General features: G+C 40.3%; 1 protein-coding gene across 3 annotated transcripts in view; it reads left to right on the top strand.

The window, feature by feature from the left end:
- The first annotated feature begins 332 nt into the window (after positions 1–332).
- Positions 333–15,066, top strand: part of RPRD1A (regulation of nuclear pre-mRNA domain containing 1A) — a 47,868-nt gene continuing 33,134 nt past the window's right edge. For all 3 annotated transcript variants that reach the window (XM_076330241.1, XM_076330243.1, XM_076330242.1), the window contains exons 1-6: positions 333–650; positions 11,928–12,057; positions 12,770–12,876; positions 12,955–13,049; positions 14,020–14,146; positions 14,252–14,427. In XM_076330241.1, coding sequence (XP_076186356.1) covers positions 500–650; positions 11,928–12,057; positions 12,770–12,876; positions 12,955–13,049; positions 14,020–14,146; positions 14,252–14,427 — 786 coding nt within the window. In that variant the 5' untranslated portion in view covers positions 333–499. The remainder of the gene's footprint in view (positions 651–11,927; positions 12,058–12,769; positions 12,877–12,954; positions 13,050–14,019; positions 14,147–14,251; positions 14,428–15,066) is intronic.

The following is a 15,066-nucleotide window of genomic DNA, read 5'->3' as shown; positions in this document are numbered from 1 at the left end:
ACCTGCTAAGGCACGGTTGGTGCGCAAAGACTGCTGGGAGTGTGGCCACCGGAGGCGAGCTCGGGCGGAGGGACGCCGCCAGCGGGCGGCCCGCGGCCCCCGCCCCCGGCCAGCCGGCCGAAGCCGGCCGAGCGCCGCCCGCCGCCCGCGCCCCTGGGGGCGCGCGAAGGCTGGCGGGAGACGCGCGAGGGCGGTGCGCGCTCGCGGGGCAGGAACCGCTCCAGCACCCACCCCCGCCTCGCCGCTCCGCCTCGTTGTGGGCCTCTGCCGGAAGTGAGGGAAGGAGGAGAAGGGGGGCGGGGCCGGGCGGCTCTCCGGGAGGCTCGGCCGCCACCATTTTGTTAGCGCCGGGCTGCCGGGGCGCGCGGAAGTGGCGGCCGGCGAGGCGGGAAGGGACGGGGCTCGCCCGGCTCCTCCCCCGCTGGGGCGGAGAGACGGGGACTGAGCGCGGCCGAGCCGGGCCGGTGGGGGCGGCGGCGGAGCCGAGCGCGGCCCCGCTATGTCGGCGTTCTCGGAGGCGGCGCTGGAGCGGAAGCTGTCGGAGCTGAGCAACTCGCAGCAGAGCGTGCAGACCCTGAGCCTGTGGCTCATCCACCATCGCAAGCACTCGGCGCTCATCGTCAGCGTGTGGGAGCGAGAGCTGAGAAAAGGTGAGGCTGCCACGGCCGCCGCCATGCCGCCGCCGCCGGGCCTTTTCCCGCCCTCGGGTGCCGGCTGGGGCCTTCCTCGGGGGCGGCGGGTTTGGGGGAGGCGGCGGCCGGCGCGGTCGCGGTAGGAGGAGGCCGCCGCCCTTGGGTGTGCGGCTGCTGAGGGGAGGATGGCAGGGCTCCTCGGCTTGTCGAGCCGGGGAAGCGGGGGGGGGGAGGGAGGGAGGGAGGGAGAGGGAGAGGGAGACAGCGAGGGAGGGCCGGCTGGCCCGCCCGCCCCGGCGCCTGGGGAGAACGGAGTTGCTGGGGCAAGTGTTAAACCTCGGGTCTCGATTTCTTGATGACTGTGGACTGGGAGGTGCTTCTCTTCCCTCTTTTTTTTTCTCCACTCCCCTGGCTCCTCTCTTCTCCCTCCCCCATTCCCCCTTCCTCCCTCAGTGAGATGCCTCTGAGGAGGCTACTTCTCATGTTTTACTCCCCTTCTTTGTGGAAGGAGAGAGGAAAGTGGGAAAAGGGAAGGAAGGCGGCAAGCACGCGATTTAGGGCTTTTTGTTTTAATGCTGGTAGTTACGGCTCTTCCAAGACGACCCTTTTTAGGCACTGCCTTTCATCATCTATAACGATGGTTAGCTGTAATACTGTTTGAGTTTCCTGACATGGTGGCTTTGTCCACTTATGCCAGCAACTGTTCTTGTAGGGCAGCTGAGAATGGGAATACTCTGGAGGAAGAGCAATTTAATGTGTCCAAAGTGGTTTTTACTTCCTGATTTTGCCAGATGGCTAATACCGATGTTAGCATAATAAAGATGCGTTTCTTTAGCTGTATTGAGTATTTGATGTTGAGGGTGCAGACTTAGATTCTTATGCGGCTTTCCTTTTAACAGGAAAGAACTTGCGCCTATAGGCAGTGGTTCAGGGACTGAAAGGCAGAAATGGCATGTGAAGTTTTATTTGACCTGACTGGAAAATAACTTGATCTTAAGTTGCCTCATTTAAGAAAAGGAAAAATCACTTTCTAGAACTCTGCCTTGCTCTAGGAAATCTTACTGTCTTCCAACAGCTTCCTTTGGAGTCCCACTAATATGTGGATCTTTAATGGCAAAAGTAGAAGGCTAGATTTTCAAGTGGAGAGGAAAAATAGCACTAAGCTATTACAGGACTTATGAAAGAGAAACCACTCCCTTAGTTTTGTGCAACTAAGAGGAATAGTCAACTTGCAGAAATGATATGTAATGGAATACAAAGAGCGCATGGCTGGATCACAACTACCTCTTGGTTAGGGGGCATAACTTCATAGCAAATGGATTGAACCACCCTTAAAATAAAAATCTTGAGTGTGAAGTAATACTAAACTTCACAGTATTGTATGGAAATCTGTTCCTATAAACTCTGTAGGTTTTCATATGGCTACTGTGTTTTTGTTTAAAATATGCTTTTTGCGTGAAATTTTATCTTTTGAACTTTCAAGCACGAGTTAAATTCTTTTTTCCTGTTGCCTAAAGAAAGGCGTATTTGGTGGCATGTTTCATCTTATGAAATAAACATTTTCACTATATGTTTGTTGCAAGTTTTCTTTCTTGTTCTGAGAACAAATGAATGGATCTCCCATCTGCATCTGAAACATTTCACCTTTCTAGGCCTTCTAAACAAACAACTTGCACGTTTGGTGTTCTGAATGATATCAGAAAGGTGTCTTAAACTAATTGGCACACAGCCAGAGTTTTGGTTGCTTGTCTTAACATGCACAATACCAGTACATAATAATCTATACTATTAATGGTCAGTCCTTAACTTCAGTATTAACATAATTTTCCTGTTATGCTGTTTGACTAATTGGGGAAATGAAATGTTTGAAACATGGGCTACATGTTTGAAGGTGGCATTGCAAGGCAAGGATAATGATCTTCTTAAGAACTCATGGGAATGCTTTGTTTTTTCTGAGCTTTCAATGTCTGGCTTCCACTTTTAAGCCTGTTTGGAGGATGTAGCTCAGGAGCTTTGGATGAGCATAGCTGCTATAATTGGTTTTATCTTCAGTTTGTTGAAGTTGTCGTCCAGCTTTTGCTGCTTCAAAGTAAGATTTTTCTGGTGATCTCTTCTTGGAAGCCCATCTTCAAGGCTCTGCGGAAAGCATGTGGTAGTCTACCTCTTGGCAGGAGTAGGTTAGTTTCTTTCAAGGTCCTGCACCTTTTCTTCTGGGCTTTTAGGCCTTATGTGAAGTGTTTCTTCTTCCGTATGTTCCTCTACCGCTTCATTTGAAGCTGGCATAGTTAAGATACATGGGATGTATTTTAATTTTCCATCTTTGATAATAGTACCTGAGCTTTATAAATGTTAGCTTAGATTTGCCTGGTACTAACTTTTTGCTAATTGCGGCATAGAATCGTAAGACAGTCCCTAATCCCCAAAGGGTGGATTTAGTGGTCTAAGCAGACAACATGTTGAAGATGAGAAGGAAAACCAGTATGCTGTGGTGAAGTGACTTGCATAAAACATCACAAAGCAGAGCGATGACGATGAGGCCATAGAGTAAGTTTAAGGCTCCTGACTTGTCCACCACCTAAGCCATAGAAACATGATTTCCCTCCTATCTGAGAGGAAAATGATCTCTGTCTGGGGAATATGGACACAAAAATTATGGGCATTGTCTGCTGCTGTTGCTAGCCAGTAGTGTCCTGGAAGTGAAAATTGAACCTTGCCTTTCTAAATTTCATTTCCTTTCATTGTTTCCTTTTTTTATTGTCATTCCTGTCTCCAGACCTTCCTTCCAGCCTACTCCCTTTCAGGCTCTTGGAACATTGTATAACCGAGTTGAACACAATACAGTGTGATACTACATTTTTTCTGGATGCTTTCAGTTTTGGAAAAAGATCCCTTGCGTCAGATCAGCTTGCATGAAGTGCTAGGATCACAGTTCTTTTGTTCCTAAATGTTTGGTTCTGATTCTTTTATTTTTAAAATAGTCATTGTCTTGATATCGTGTTGGAGTAGAGGCAAAGAGGCAGCTTTTCAAATGTGCATATAACTTAGGCAACATAAAGTCTTAGACCCTTTCTGTTTACTTGGATTAATTGGTAGGGTTCAGGTCCCATATTAGGGCATCTCCACAGCTCATCGATTCCATACACCTTCATCTACAGGTTTTCTACAGTTGAACTTTCATTGATTCTCTTGGTGAATTCTTGCACTTGGATGTAAACTTGGAGAATGGGCAAAACTTGCACGTCTTTGTCATAACTTGGAGCAGTTACGTAACGTTGGATTTGTCTTGCTGAACTCCAGTGTTGCTGAAGTTGTATCAAGGCAGTTGATGTAACTCTGATTACTGAAGGAGTATGCATATATGCTTTTTCCCTAATACTACCATAACTTTTATATGTAGTTCTTAAAATACTGGCATGTAGAATTCATAGGGTCATTCTTAGAAATAATCAAAAGTTGGAGGAAAACTAGCATAATGTATTCTAGAATTGACTGTATTGTGAAAGTACTGATAACTCTGAATTATCCAGACATTCCTACTAACTGTCACAAATATTTAAGGAAAGGATGTTGTCTTACACAACCAGTAGTGTGATGAAATTATGAGAAGGAGTTGCGTATTATATGCTTCAAGAGACTGAGTGTAGAGACATGCTGTTTAATGACTGACCTCAAATATGTGCTAATGAAAAATGTATGGATGAACTGTGCCACTAGGGTGGGGCTGTGGCAGAGCTGGTGCTCTGCCTGGGGTATTAAGTATTCCTGATTCTGCGTCTGTGCAAAACCACTCAGGTGTTACTCCAGGTACTCTCCATTTTAGTGTATGTAGTGGGGGTTTTTCACTCTCTATTGCTATGATTAATGGAGAATAGATTCTGTAGTTCATTGATCTTTTGTTCATTGATGAGTAAAATGATGAGAAAAGATTAATAGAATACCTTTAACTTAAATGACAACTGTAATGAAATAACAAAGATTTCTCCTGTTTTGACAGATAAGCAGAGGTCTACAGTGACAACAGAACAGCTCCTTTTCCACTCTGCTGTTGGTTAAATATGTCTTTAAATATTTCTGATGCTTTTTTTGCTGACAGAATCTTGTGCTGCGCTGAAAACCCAGCAAAACCAATAATTAGTTTTGAAATAGATGAGTTCCCTGATGGAAAGCTGGTGCTGGCACAAAGGAGCCTGTGAGGATAGTATCACCCCTTTAGGCCACAGCCTGTGTTAGCACTGGCTTATGCCGATCATGAGTCTGCATTCTTTTGAATTTCATAGTTGATTTATGGAATAAATAGTTTGGTGGGGAGGCTACTCTTTCAGTACTTCATTTGTAGTAAATGTCTTACTAACATGAGAATCTCATGCAGTTTAGATTTTTTTTCTAGAAAAGTGTGGCTTTTTTTCTTTGGTACTTCTGATATGGCAGCTTCATGAGTGCTTCAAAGTAATTTGTGTGGATTAACTTTTGTGATAATGTTGCCACATAACCTAATTATTTTATAGAGACCTTTTGAGTGGGAGTTAGGTAGAATTTTGTAAAGGCTTGAAAAGTGTGCACTGAGGAATATGATCCTGCTTCAGCTAGATTTCAGATGTATGAAATGCAACACTCAAAGTTAAATAGTTAATTACTTAGCAGTCATAAGCTTACTCAGTATTTAAGTAGTTAAGTAGTACTAATTAATTAACTGTAATGTGAATCCATCTGTCATTCCCTGAATGCAACTGGTGGGCCTGTTAAAACTATTTAATTTTGTGTATCCATAAAGGGGTTGACTTACAGGGTTTTTTTAAACTAAGTAGTGGCATTACACATACAATTTTGTTGTGTAAGCCTGCAGCCACTGAGTGGCTGCTGAAAAAACCCTTAGGAACCCCCTTGAAGAGGCTCTTTTGAGATGGAGGCTGTTGAGACTTGGTTTTTGTTATTTGCAAATCAGGTATGTTCTTTTGCATACATCTCTTGCTCCCTGGTTTCAGGGTTCTTTGCAACTGTAGGGGTTTGTTGTTTGTGTTTTGTTTTGAAATGAAAAATTTCAATTCCATAATTGAAAGCATCAGCCTTTGACGGTGAATAGTAAGCACTTGTTCAGTAGGCTCTGTGTGATATTTGCTGTACTAGGTTAAAATATGTTCTGTTTAAAAGGGAAAAAATAAAATAAAATTGCTAAATGTTTGGGTTTGGTAATATGGGACTGTTTATTTCAAGCTCCAGTTAGTTGTCTGTAATATCTTCTTTTCCTCTCAACTGATTTTCTGTTAGCTTTCCCAGGTCCGGCTCTGTCACTTGTTAGGTGTTTACATCCTAGTGGTATTTTAATAGTTGTCATGTTGTATTTTAAACCTAATTTCAGATTCAGTTATCTGTTTCCTCAGAGCCTGACACGGCATCTCATAGATTAGTCCGTCTCGGAAACTGATGCTGAACACTCCCCTTCCCCGTGCCCCCCTTAATCATTTGACCTCTTGTTCTGGCTGTCATCTGTCACCCCACCTGTGTCACACTGATCATTGTCTTCACTGCAAAGCTTATCCAGGCTAGCAGAGCCATTGTATATCGTCTTTAAGACAGCTACAATTGTCTAAGTACATCTGGGCTGCTACGGAGGGACATATTTTTACCACTCGACTCTGCCAGTTTACCTGCTGTTCCAGTTTATTATGCTTGAACTTTTTTTTGGTTTTGGGGTGTTGAAGTCATTCAGTGGTATAAGCAGCAACTATTTTTGCTTATTTATGGCTGTCTGTCTACAACTTCTGCTGCTGGGGCATATGTTAGTGTTTGGGTCCTCACTCATTATAGCTGTTGGCATTGATGTAATACATTTTTCTTAAGCTAGTGGCTGTTGTGGCAGTTGCTCAGTGCTGCTGAAAACTGGAAGATAGAGGATCTTAGTAGGCAAATTGAGAAGCCCTAGCAACATTGAAACCAGATTTGAAAGTTGTACTACATCTGAATTACTCTGATACTCAGTCAACTGCTTTGGAGCAGAACCGCAGCCAAAAGTGGTGCTGTTTTTTAATTAATTAATTAGTACTTTTTTTAGTTTTTTAATTAATTAGTACTACTTTTAAATCAGAAACAAGTTCCTGATTTAAAGCAATTAATTGTTTTCAGTGTAGTTTTTCTGCCAAGAGAAGGAATCTTTCTCTACTGGTGGCTGTAAGATTATTTTGCTTAATGGTGGTATAGTGTCGTTGGCCAATGTGATACACTTGAGAGAATAGATTTTTTTTTCTTTTATTTAAAAGAAACAAAACTATGGCTTACTGATTATAAAATGACCTACAGTCAGGAACAACAGATTAGCAATATAAGAATCTTTCAGTCAAAATAGTCACATTTGGATTATGTAATCCAGCCTGACTAGTTGAGTCTCTAATACGAGTCTTGAAAGAATGCAGTGTGTATGAATCTATATTAATTTATTGCTGTACCACTCGTGTCCTGGTATCTTACCTGTACTTGCCTGTCTTTCATCATTCTGGTTCTGAATACTTAAGTTCAGTGTCTTTTTCCTATCCTAAAACTGTTGTTGCTGTCGATTCATACCCATCTTGGCATTGTACCAGCCAGACCAGGCAACAAAAAGAATTGGTTTGTTTCACGTGTTCAGGTAATTCAAGATACACTAAGTGCAGTGGGAAGCTTCTGCAGAGTAATCGTGTTGGAATGGTTTGCTTGGTTTGTGACCAACTTTCTCGCATCCCCGTGGTAATTTGATGCTGATGGCCTCTTTCGCAGCAGTGGCTGTATGCTGTGTTCCCTTTGTCTACTAGCCTCTAAACTCAAAGTCAAGATACTTGGACCCTCAGATCTTGAACACCCATTCTGTGGGCAATCTCATTCCCCTCTTTGAAAAGGAAACACAGCAGTTCTCAAATCTTGGTAAAATTCACCAGGAGAATCAGGTGACTGTGCAATGTTAAACACTTATTTTAACTTTTTCATAACAGAAGGTTAATGAATTTTAAGATTAAGTGCTCATTGTACAACATGCCTTTTATGGATTATATTATGTTTGAATTGTCCTTTCTGGTGGTAGCCTCTCAAGTGACTTTTTACAGATATACTTTCAGTCATGTTACCAAAGATGCTGCACTTAATCAGCTTGCATAAAAACTCAGGTTAGCTCTCAGTGTGAAGGGTTAGTGATCTTGCACTCAAGTTTCAGTGCTGCTTGACTTAAAAAAGATGAGTTGGGTCTTGTAATAAAAAGTGAGAAAGCTTGTCAGATGTTTACAAAGATGTCATGTAACTTTTCATGCAAAAGTATGAAGCATGCTATGACACAGGAAGTGTCCCAGGGAATTTGGGAGAAGTGCTCACACTCATATACTCTGCTGCATGTATGTAGACTAATGTAATTCAAAAGCAATTGAGCCAAATCTTTATTTGAATCCATATTAGAAAACTTTAGTAAAAAAGAAACTGTTTAGTGCTGATAACTGTTGTGGGATTTTAACCTACTGATTCTCATTTTCTCAAAACCTCTTGTTAAATGATATTTTCATTCAAGGTCAGTTGGCATAGCAGAGCCGGCCTGTAGAAGGTTAAAGCCTGATGTAACATTTTCAGATGGGTCAATGGTCTATACACTTGTAGTGGCATGTAACTGAAATCCATTATGCCTGTGTGTTTCTCTGTAGTTTCCTCCTGTATGTCTAAGACAGCAAATATCTCTCGGCTCTAGGGAAAAGGTGTAGAACGGCATGAAACTAATGGGCGTGTTTCTAGCAATCTTCATGGGAGCTCAATTTCCAGTGCAAGGAGGTAAACCTGGAAAAGACAAATATGGTGATTATGCTGGCTTTGATTGCCAGAGTTAAACTAAGTGGAAAATAACATGCTCACTGCCTTCCAAGGTAAAATACTAGAGTTGCTTGCCCTAAAGTGGTGGCTCTTCAGTGTTAGAGTTCTCTAAGTATTATGGACTCAAGCATACAATGTCAGGGCATCTATATTGGACTGGTAGAGAACCAGGAATACCCAGGCCAGGCTAACAAGTATGCATTCCTAAGAAGTATAGATGGCCAAAAACTAAGGCTTGATAATGAGAATGCGAAGTCTCTCCACCGTAGATGTCTGATTATGCTAGTTGCAGGTGAAATACCATGAATACCTGCAGAGTATTCACTGGCATTTGAATACGTCAGTTACTTTTTTGGAACAGACTTAGTTTCAGTTACAAGGTGCCAATCCCAGTTAGTCTCATTGTGGATGCTTTAAGAGTAATCTACTTAATATGGCCTTTATACCAGCCAGCACTGTTGACCTGTTAAAATGTTTCAGAATGCAGTACTTCAGGGAGCTGCTTTGACTGCTTTGGTGGGTAAATGGTAAATCTAACTGAAACGAGCAGAAGAGTTATGTGAACACCGCACAGAGCTTCTGAAAAGATGACTCAGTCCAACATGGATGCTTTCTTAGCAGTTTTGTGTTTGCAGACTGTACTGTTAGTGTACCAGAGATACGGTGGGCTAGCTACTTCTAACACTATACGTTCTGGCAGTATGTGCCTTTCAGATCCTTCTTTAACCTAAGATCATACTTTTTTCTTTCATTTTCTTCTGACGGTAAGAGTGCTTTTGCTAATAGCCTTGCCATGCGTTGAGGACACTTTTTAAATAGTCTAACTGTTCTTTGATCCATTTTGGTGTTCTGAGGTATATCAAAGCCCAGGACTGAAAAGTTAGTGTCACTGCTACTGAAAAGAGATGCTTGAAACAGATAATTTTTTTCAGAACAGATCCATCTGGTCTGGAATTTAATTTTGTATTTCAGACTTCAGTAATTTACAGTCATAGTAGCAATAGAACACTTTGGGTTTTTTCGGCTCAGAGTTGTCAACCTCAGTTGCTAAAGGTTGGTTACGTTGCACTTTAGTCTCGTGTGTAAGGCGGAGCAGTAGTAGGGCAGTATGTAACTCCTGAAGATTTGTGAAGTGAAAGGGAACACTTCTTGAAAGTAGGTATAATTTTTAGCTTTGGAATTTTGCGCAGAGCATTCTTAGAACAGTAGGAATTAAACTTTACTTCACAATATTCTTTGTGAACATAAGGGTAGAATATTCGTTGAATTTCTAACCAAAGCCACCGATAGCTTTATAGCGTTTTGAGGATTTTTGTTCATTAAATGCAGCTTTGTTTCTGTTGAATTGTAGTAGGAAGCTGAAAAGGTAATACTAGAGGAAATAAGCTTAAAAGTGACTTTCTGGGTTTTAGCATGCTTTTTCCAAAGACAGAATATTGATCTGTTTACTGTAGTGAACAGATAAAGTCTAGGCTTCATGAGAATCAACATCACCTGACTTCATGGCGCTGCATACATCTCCTGCCTTTACCAGCTCTGTTGATTTGGTTACTTGTGGGAAACAAGGAAGTTGAGGTCTGTCACAAATGGGTTACATCACTGAGGATTAAACCATGACCTTTTTTCTTTTCTGTGAAATGGATGGACAAGAACGTAGCCTGCATGCAGTTCAGAGGATCTAGTATGGGGAACAGTCTGCTTCATTTGATTTTTGAGTCCTAATTCTGGGCTCGTTTAAGAAATGGCGAGGGAGGGGCAGGGTCAGCTTTGGTAAATGCTAGTTAAGTTTGGTGCACCCATGAGACAAGATGTGTTTTCTAAGATTTTTCTCTTTGAATAATTCAAAGCTTTTTATGTGTCCGAACTATGGTTTACCTGAAACATAGGTAGGAGATGTGTTGCTATGTTGTCAGTCAGCTTTTAATAAAGAAATTAAGTAGCATAAGTTTATAAAATCTACAGTTTAGCCAGATTTTGACCCAAATAGATGAATTTCCTGAGTGTTTGCATGTAGTGACTTCACTGTTTTCAGCAAACTTTTAATAGATCCACCTTGTGTCCAGCACTTCCAAACTAATTCTTTTTTACCACTTTTTAGTTTGCCTTGATTCTAAGAGATAGGTGCATTTTTACATATAATGCAGGGTTTTTTTCCCACTTAATCCAGAACACTCTTAACTTGCTGGATATGTCTGTCCAAGAGGATGGGAAAAAAATCAATACTCCAAGGAGAAATCCTTCAGAGGAATCTTTCTATAGTGCAAAATCTATTCTCAAAAACATTTCTTTAGAATGGAAGCATATCAACATTGAATTTTCTGTTTGTATGTGAGGGTGGTGGTTCTGCATGTTTGAGAGGTTGGAATGGAAATTAACAAAATCAAATCATACTGGGAACTAAGCACGAGTTTTAAGAAATCCTAGATTGGCTTTACCACAGTGCTGCTTTCCTCGAGATGACAGAAAAAAACTTAAATCTTGTTTTCAAGAGAAACTTCTTTTTAAAGTCGGAGCATACATACTGAGACTGTGTGGTGGTAATGGATATTGAAAGTTTTTTTCTGGTGTTAACACAAGGTTAGAAGTGTTACAATAAGAGTTGCAGCTCTGAGAAACCTGTAGACTAATGAAGATTAGATGAAGTGTGATGGTAAATGAAAATACCTGAGTAGGAACACTTAGAAAACACAGAATAGATTTTTCAAAAGCAACTTGTAAATTGGAAGCTTGTAATCTATCCCACATTAATGGGAATGGGGTAAAATGCTCAAGATGCTTGGAGAAGAGATACACCACAGCAGCCTGAAAATGATTTTTGGAAATGTTTTCTGATACTACAGCTGCAGGCACGTGGGTGTTTTAATGATTAGGAGATGAGGGAGGGGAGTATCACGGTGATATGGAGAGGTTGACTAGGGATTGACTGTTCAGTTTGCTCAAATACAAGAATGAATATAAGACTGAGTGAAATTCAAACTGAAAGGAGAAGGTTCTTCACATGAATGATTGTGGATCTGTGAAGCTCCTTGTCAGAGGATGTCATGGGTGTAAGAAATTTATGCAGGCTCAAAGGGAAGCTGAAGTACGTGGAAGAAATCCATGGAGGCTACCAGACAGACAAATCGCATCAGGCTCAGGAAAATACCTGAAAATAGTTGGGGGCTGAAGAACACTTTGGAATATCATGTTTTTTTCTCTTTATTTTTGGAGATGGGGCTAGAGGGAACTTGTGTCATATTATGGAGGAGGAAGGGTGTGAGCAAAGAGTTACAGCAGAAGAGAGAGAAAAGCCAATGGGTGACCAAAGTCTTTTCACATTTTTAAATATAAAATTACAGTGAAATGTTGTAAACAGTAATGAGAATAGGAAAAACACATTTGATTTGGGTTTTTTGGTGTTTAGTTTAAATGTGGATAAATAAGTATTAGTTGGAGGAACTAAAATTTCTAATTATTCTTGTTTATCACTCTTTTTATTAGCAAAACCAAATAGGAAGCTGACATTCCTGTACTTGGCCAATGATGTCATACAGAACAGCAAAAGGAAAGGACCAGAATTTACAAAAGACTTTGCTCCAGTAATAGTGGAGGCTTTTAAGCATGTTTCAAGGTACAGTAAACTGTTATGTGCAGTGTCCTTCATCATACTGTATTTGAGGGGGATTTAGAGAAGTCCTTAATTCATCTCTTCTGACCCAGCTAGTCCTTGTGTGCTATTTCTGTACTTGAAGTCTTGTTAATTTAATTTATTCAATGTTATTTTGATCTTGGATGGTCTTAATGCTGTTGGATGAAGTTACATAGTAAATTCGTCTGCATTCAGTCCCTTTTGCCTTAGAAAGCTGTTAGCTGTGCCTTAAATTAAGACTTGCTTTCAGTCTGTGTTTATATGCTACAAGTTTGTATGTTTCATTACTAGTGTTGCGTGATTTGTTTTTTCCCAACAGCCATTCATCTCGTTGCATGAGGATGCTAGAGTCTTGATACAGAATTATTTTCACATGGTACACAGCTGTTGAAGCAACACAAACCTATTTGCAGTGTTTGCATAATAGGGTTACAGACCTATAGATTTATAGATTGAGCAAGCAAACAGAAAGAGGGAATTGGGTGTTGGCTTTTTTTATGTGCTTGCTAAGACATTTCGAACTGGTCTTTGCTTTCTTTTCTTTAAAACGTGATTTTGTTATTTTCTGAGATTATTGGACTTCTGATACTTTGATATTGATAAAATATGCCAAGGTCCTTCTGTGAAAGGTAATCATACAGCAGTGCTGTACTTTTACCTAGTGCTGACTTTTGCTTTTTTTTCCTTGTAACAGTGAGTCTGATGAGAGTTGTAAGAAACACCTTGGCCGAGTGCTCTCTATCTGGGAAGAAAGGTCTGTTTATGAAAATGATGTATTAGAACAACTTAGGCAAGCTTTGTGTAAGTATTTTCTGTGTGTATGAAGATTCAGTCTCTTGTTTGAAATATTATTTCTCTGACTCCTCTGTTTTCATTTAGATGGAGACAGAAAGGTGAGGAAGCGCACATATGAACAGATAAAAGTTGATGAAAATAACTGTTCACCTCGAAGTTCTCCCACTGATCCTCCACAGGTAAAAGCATGTTTATAAAATTCTGTGTTTGCATATGGCTTGTTACAGAATTTTTCAGTTACTCTTGTTTTTGATTGGTCTGTTTTTCCTTTTAATGAGGTACTACTTCTGAGCAAGGGTGACTACAGCTGAAACTTCACAGTATTTTAGGTTTCAAGTGGAGCTAAGAGGTTGAGCATGCTGTAACCTTAGTCAGTTTGACACTAAACCAGAATGTATGAACTATATATCCAGCTTTGTCCACATCAGGATTTCAGCATTAGTTTCTACAGTGTTTTAGGTTCTCATTTGGTTTCCAGGGTGGTAACCAGTAACGCATGTATTAGAATAAGATTGTTACCGGTTTGTCAATAAAGTATTTCTCAATGTTACAATCATGATGGTTGGGAAAAGTTCTTGTCTACCTTGCACTGTTATGGCTTTTATAATTCTTGCGGGTTTTGTGTTATGGTACTACCCCATCTCAAAAGGCTTTTTGTTATGGCAAGGCATGACTGTCCTCAAATAATCACAATTTAGTATGTTTCTCTGTAACAGACATCTGGGCTTCTATGAACATCAGCCCTACTTCCAAAAGAAGTGCACTGATCTAGTCTGATGCGATAGTGAAGCAAAACTACAAGAAAAATAATTTCAAAAATGTATAGTAAAATGAAAGGTACTGTAAAATAATCACTACTGTCAAAAATAAAAGACTTGTAAGTAGTCCTATGCCAAAAATTTAAATGAAAAATCTATTTTAGGAAGGTGACCTTTAAAACTAGGAACACTGCAGTATTGTTCCGAGAATTAATGGCTTAGTTGTGGTTTGTTTTCAGTCTAAGAGGGGATAGAATGTTGCTATAATGCTGATATCATAAATGCTTTTAAAATTACCATCAAACTGATTCCATAAGCTTATTGTGAAATACTGTTTTGTACTAGGATCTGTTTATTTAAACTAGTTCTCAATCTTGCATGCTTTTTTCAGACCACAGATCTCATTAGAGCATTACAAGAACTAGAAAACGCTGCCTCTGGGGATGCAGCAGTTCATCAGAGAATAGCTTCTTTGCCTATAGAGGTCCAAGATGTGTCCCTGTTAGACAGAATAACAGGTGAGGGTTGGGGATCGAGTAACTGAAATGCTGTTCTGAGAACTTAACAGTATATAATGAAATCATGCTTTACTTGTTTTTTTTTTTTTTCTGCTTGCTTTTTAGATAAGGAATCTGGAGAGCAACTTTCCAAAATGGTAGATGATGCATGTATGTTGCTGGCGGATTACAATGGCAGGTTGGCAGCTGAAATAGATGATAGAAAACAGCTAACTCGAATGTTGTCGGACTTTCTCCGATGTCAAAAAGAATTCCTTGCAGAGAAAGAACATAAGCTGGAAGTGCGTAATGTTTTGTTTTAGTCCATTCTTCCCTATAGCTTGTTCTTGCAAATGTTTTTAGTTTGCCTAAACAAACTTTCTCTCCAAAGGTAAATATTTAATCATCACTTTTAGGTCTTTGCTTCCAGCACATTTTTAACAAGATTTTTTTTGGTTCTGGTGTTCTAAATCTATTAAACCAGCTCAACATTAGGTAGTGTTACAACTGTAATCACTTCAGCGTTTGTCTTTCTGTTTTTTAGCCTATTCAGTCTTCATTATATGTACAGACTTAGTTTTAGTAGTGCAGATAGAAAGTCTTATCCTGAATGGTACAAATTTAATTCTTCATAGAGTAAATTTTTTCTTGTTCTTTTCATTCATTGTTGTAAGTCTTAGTTATGTATTACATTGTTTAATAATATCCTTTTTGTGACTAGAATGATCTTTCTGGTAGTTGGTATGTTTGTGAAGTCACTTAAAGGATAAGAATTTAATTACTGGTTTCAGCACAACTTTTTAATCTGACTCAAGCATCCATTATACCTGGTAAAATGTAGTTTTAGGTTCTACAGCCTCTAACACAGCTGGTTAGCAGCATTTGTAGCGCTGGCACCATTAGGACAGGACAAATCATTAATAAAAGAAGGATGCAGAGTG

This window comes from Aptenodytes patagonicus, chromosome 2 (genome assembly GCF_965638725.1).
Source record: "Aptenodytes patagonicus chromosome 2, bAptPat1.pri.cur, whole genome shotgun sequence".
NCBI lineage: Eukaryota > Metazoa > Chordata > Aves > Sphenisciformes > Spheniscidae > Aptenodytes > Aptenodytes patagonicus.
The sequence above is the reverse complement of the archived record's forward strand: the minus strand, read 5'-3'. Positions and strand labels throughout refer to the sequence as shown.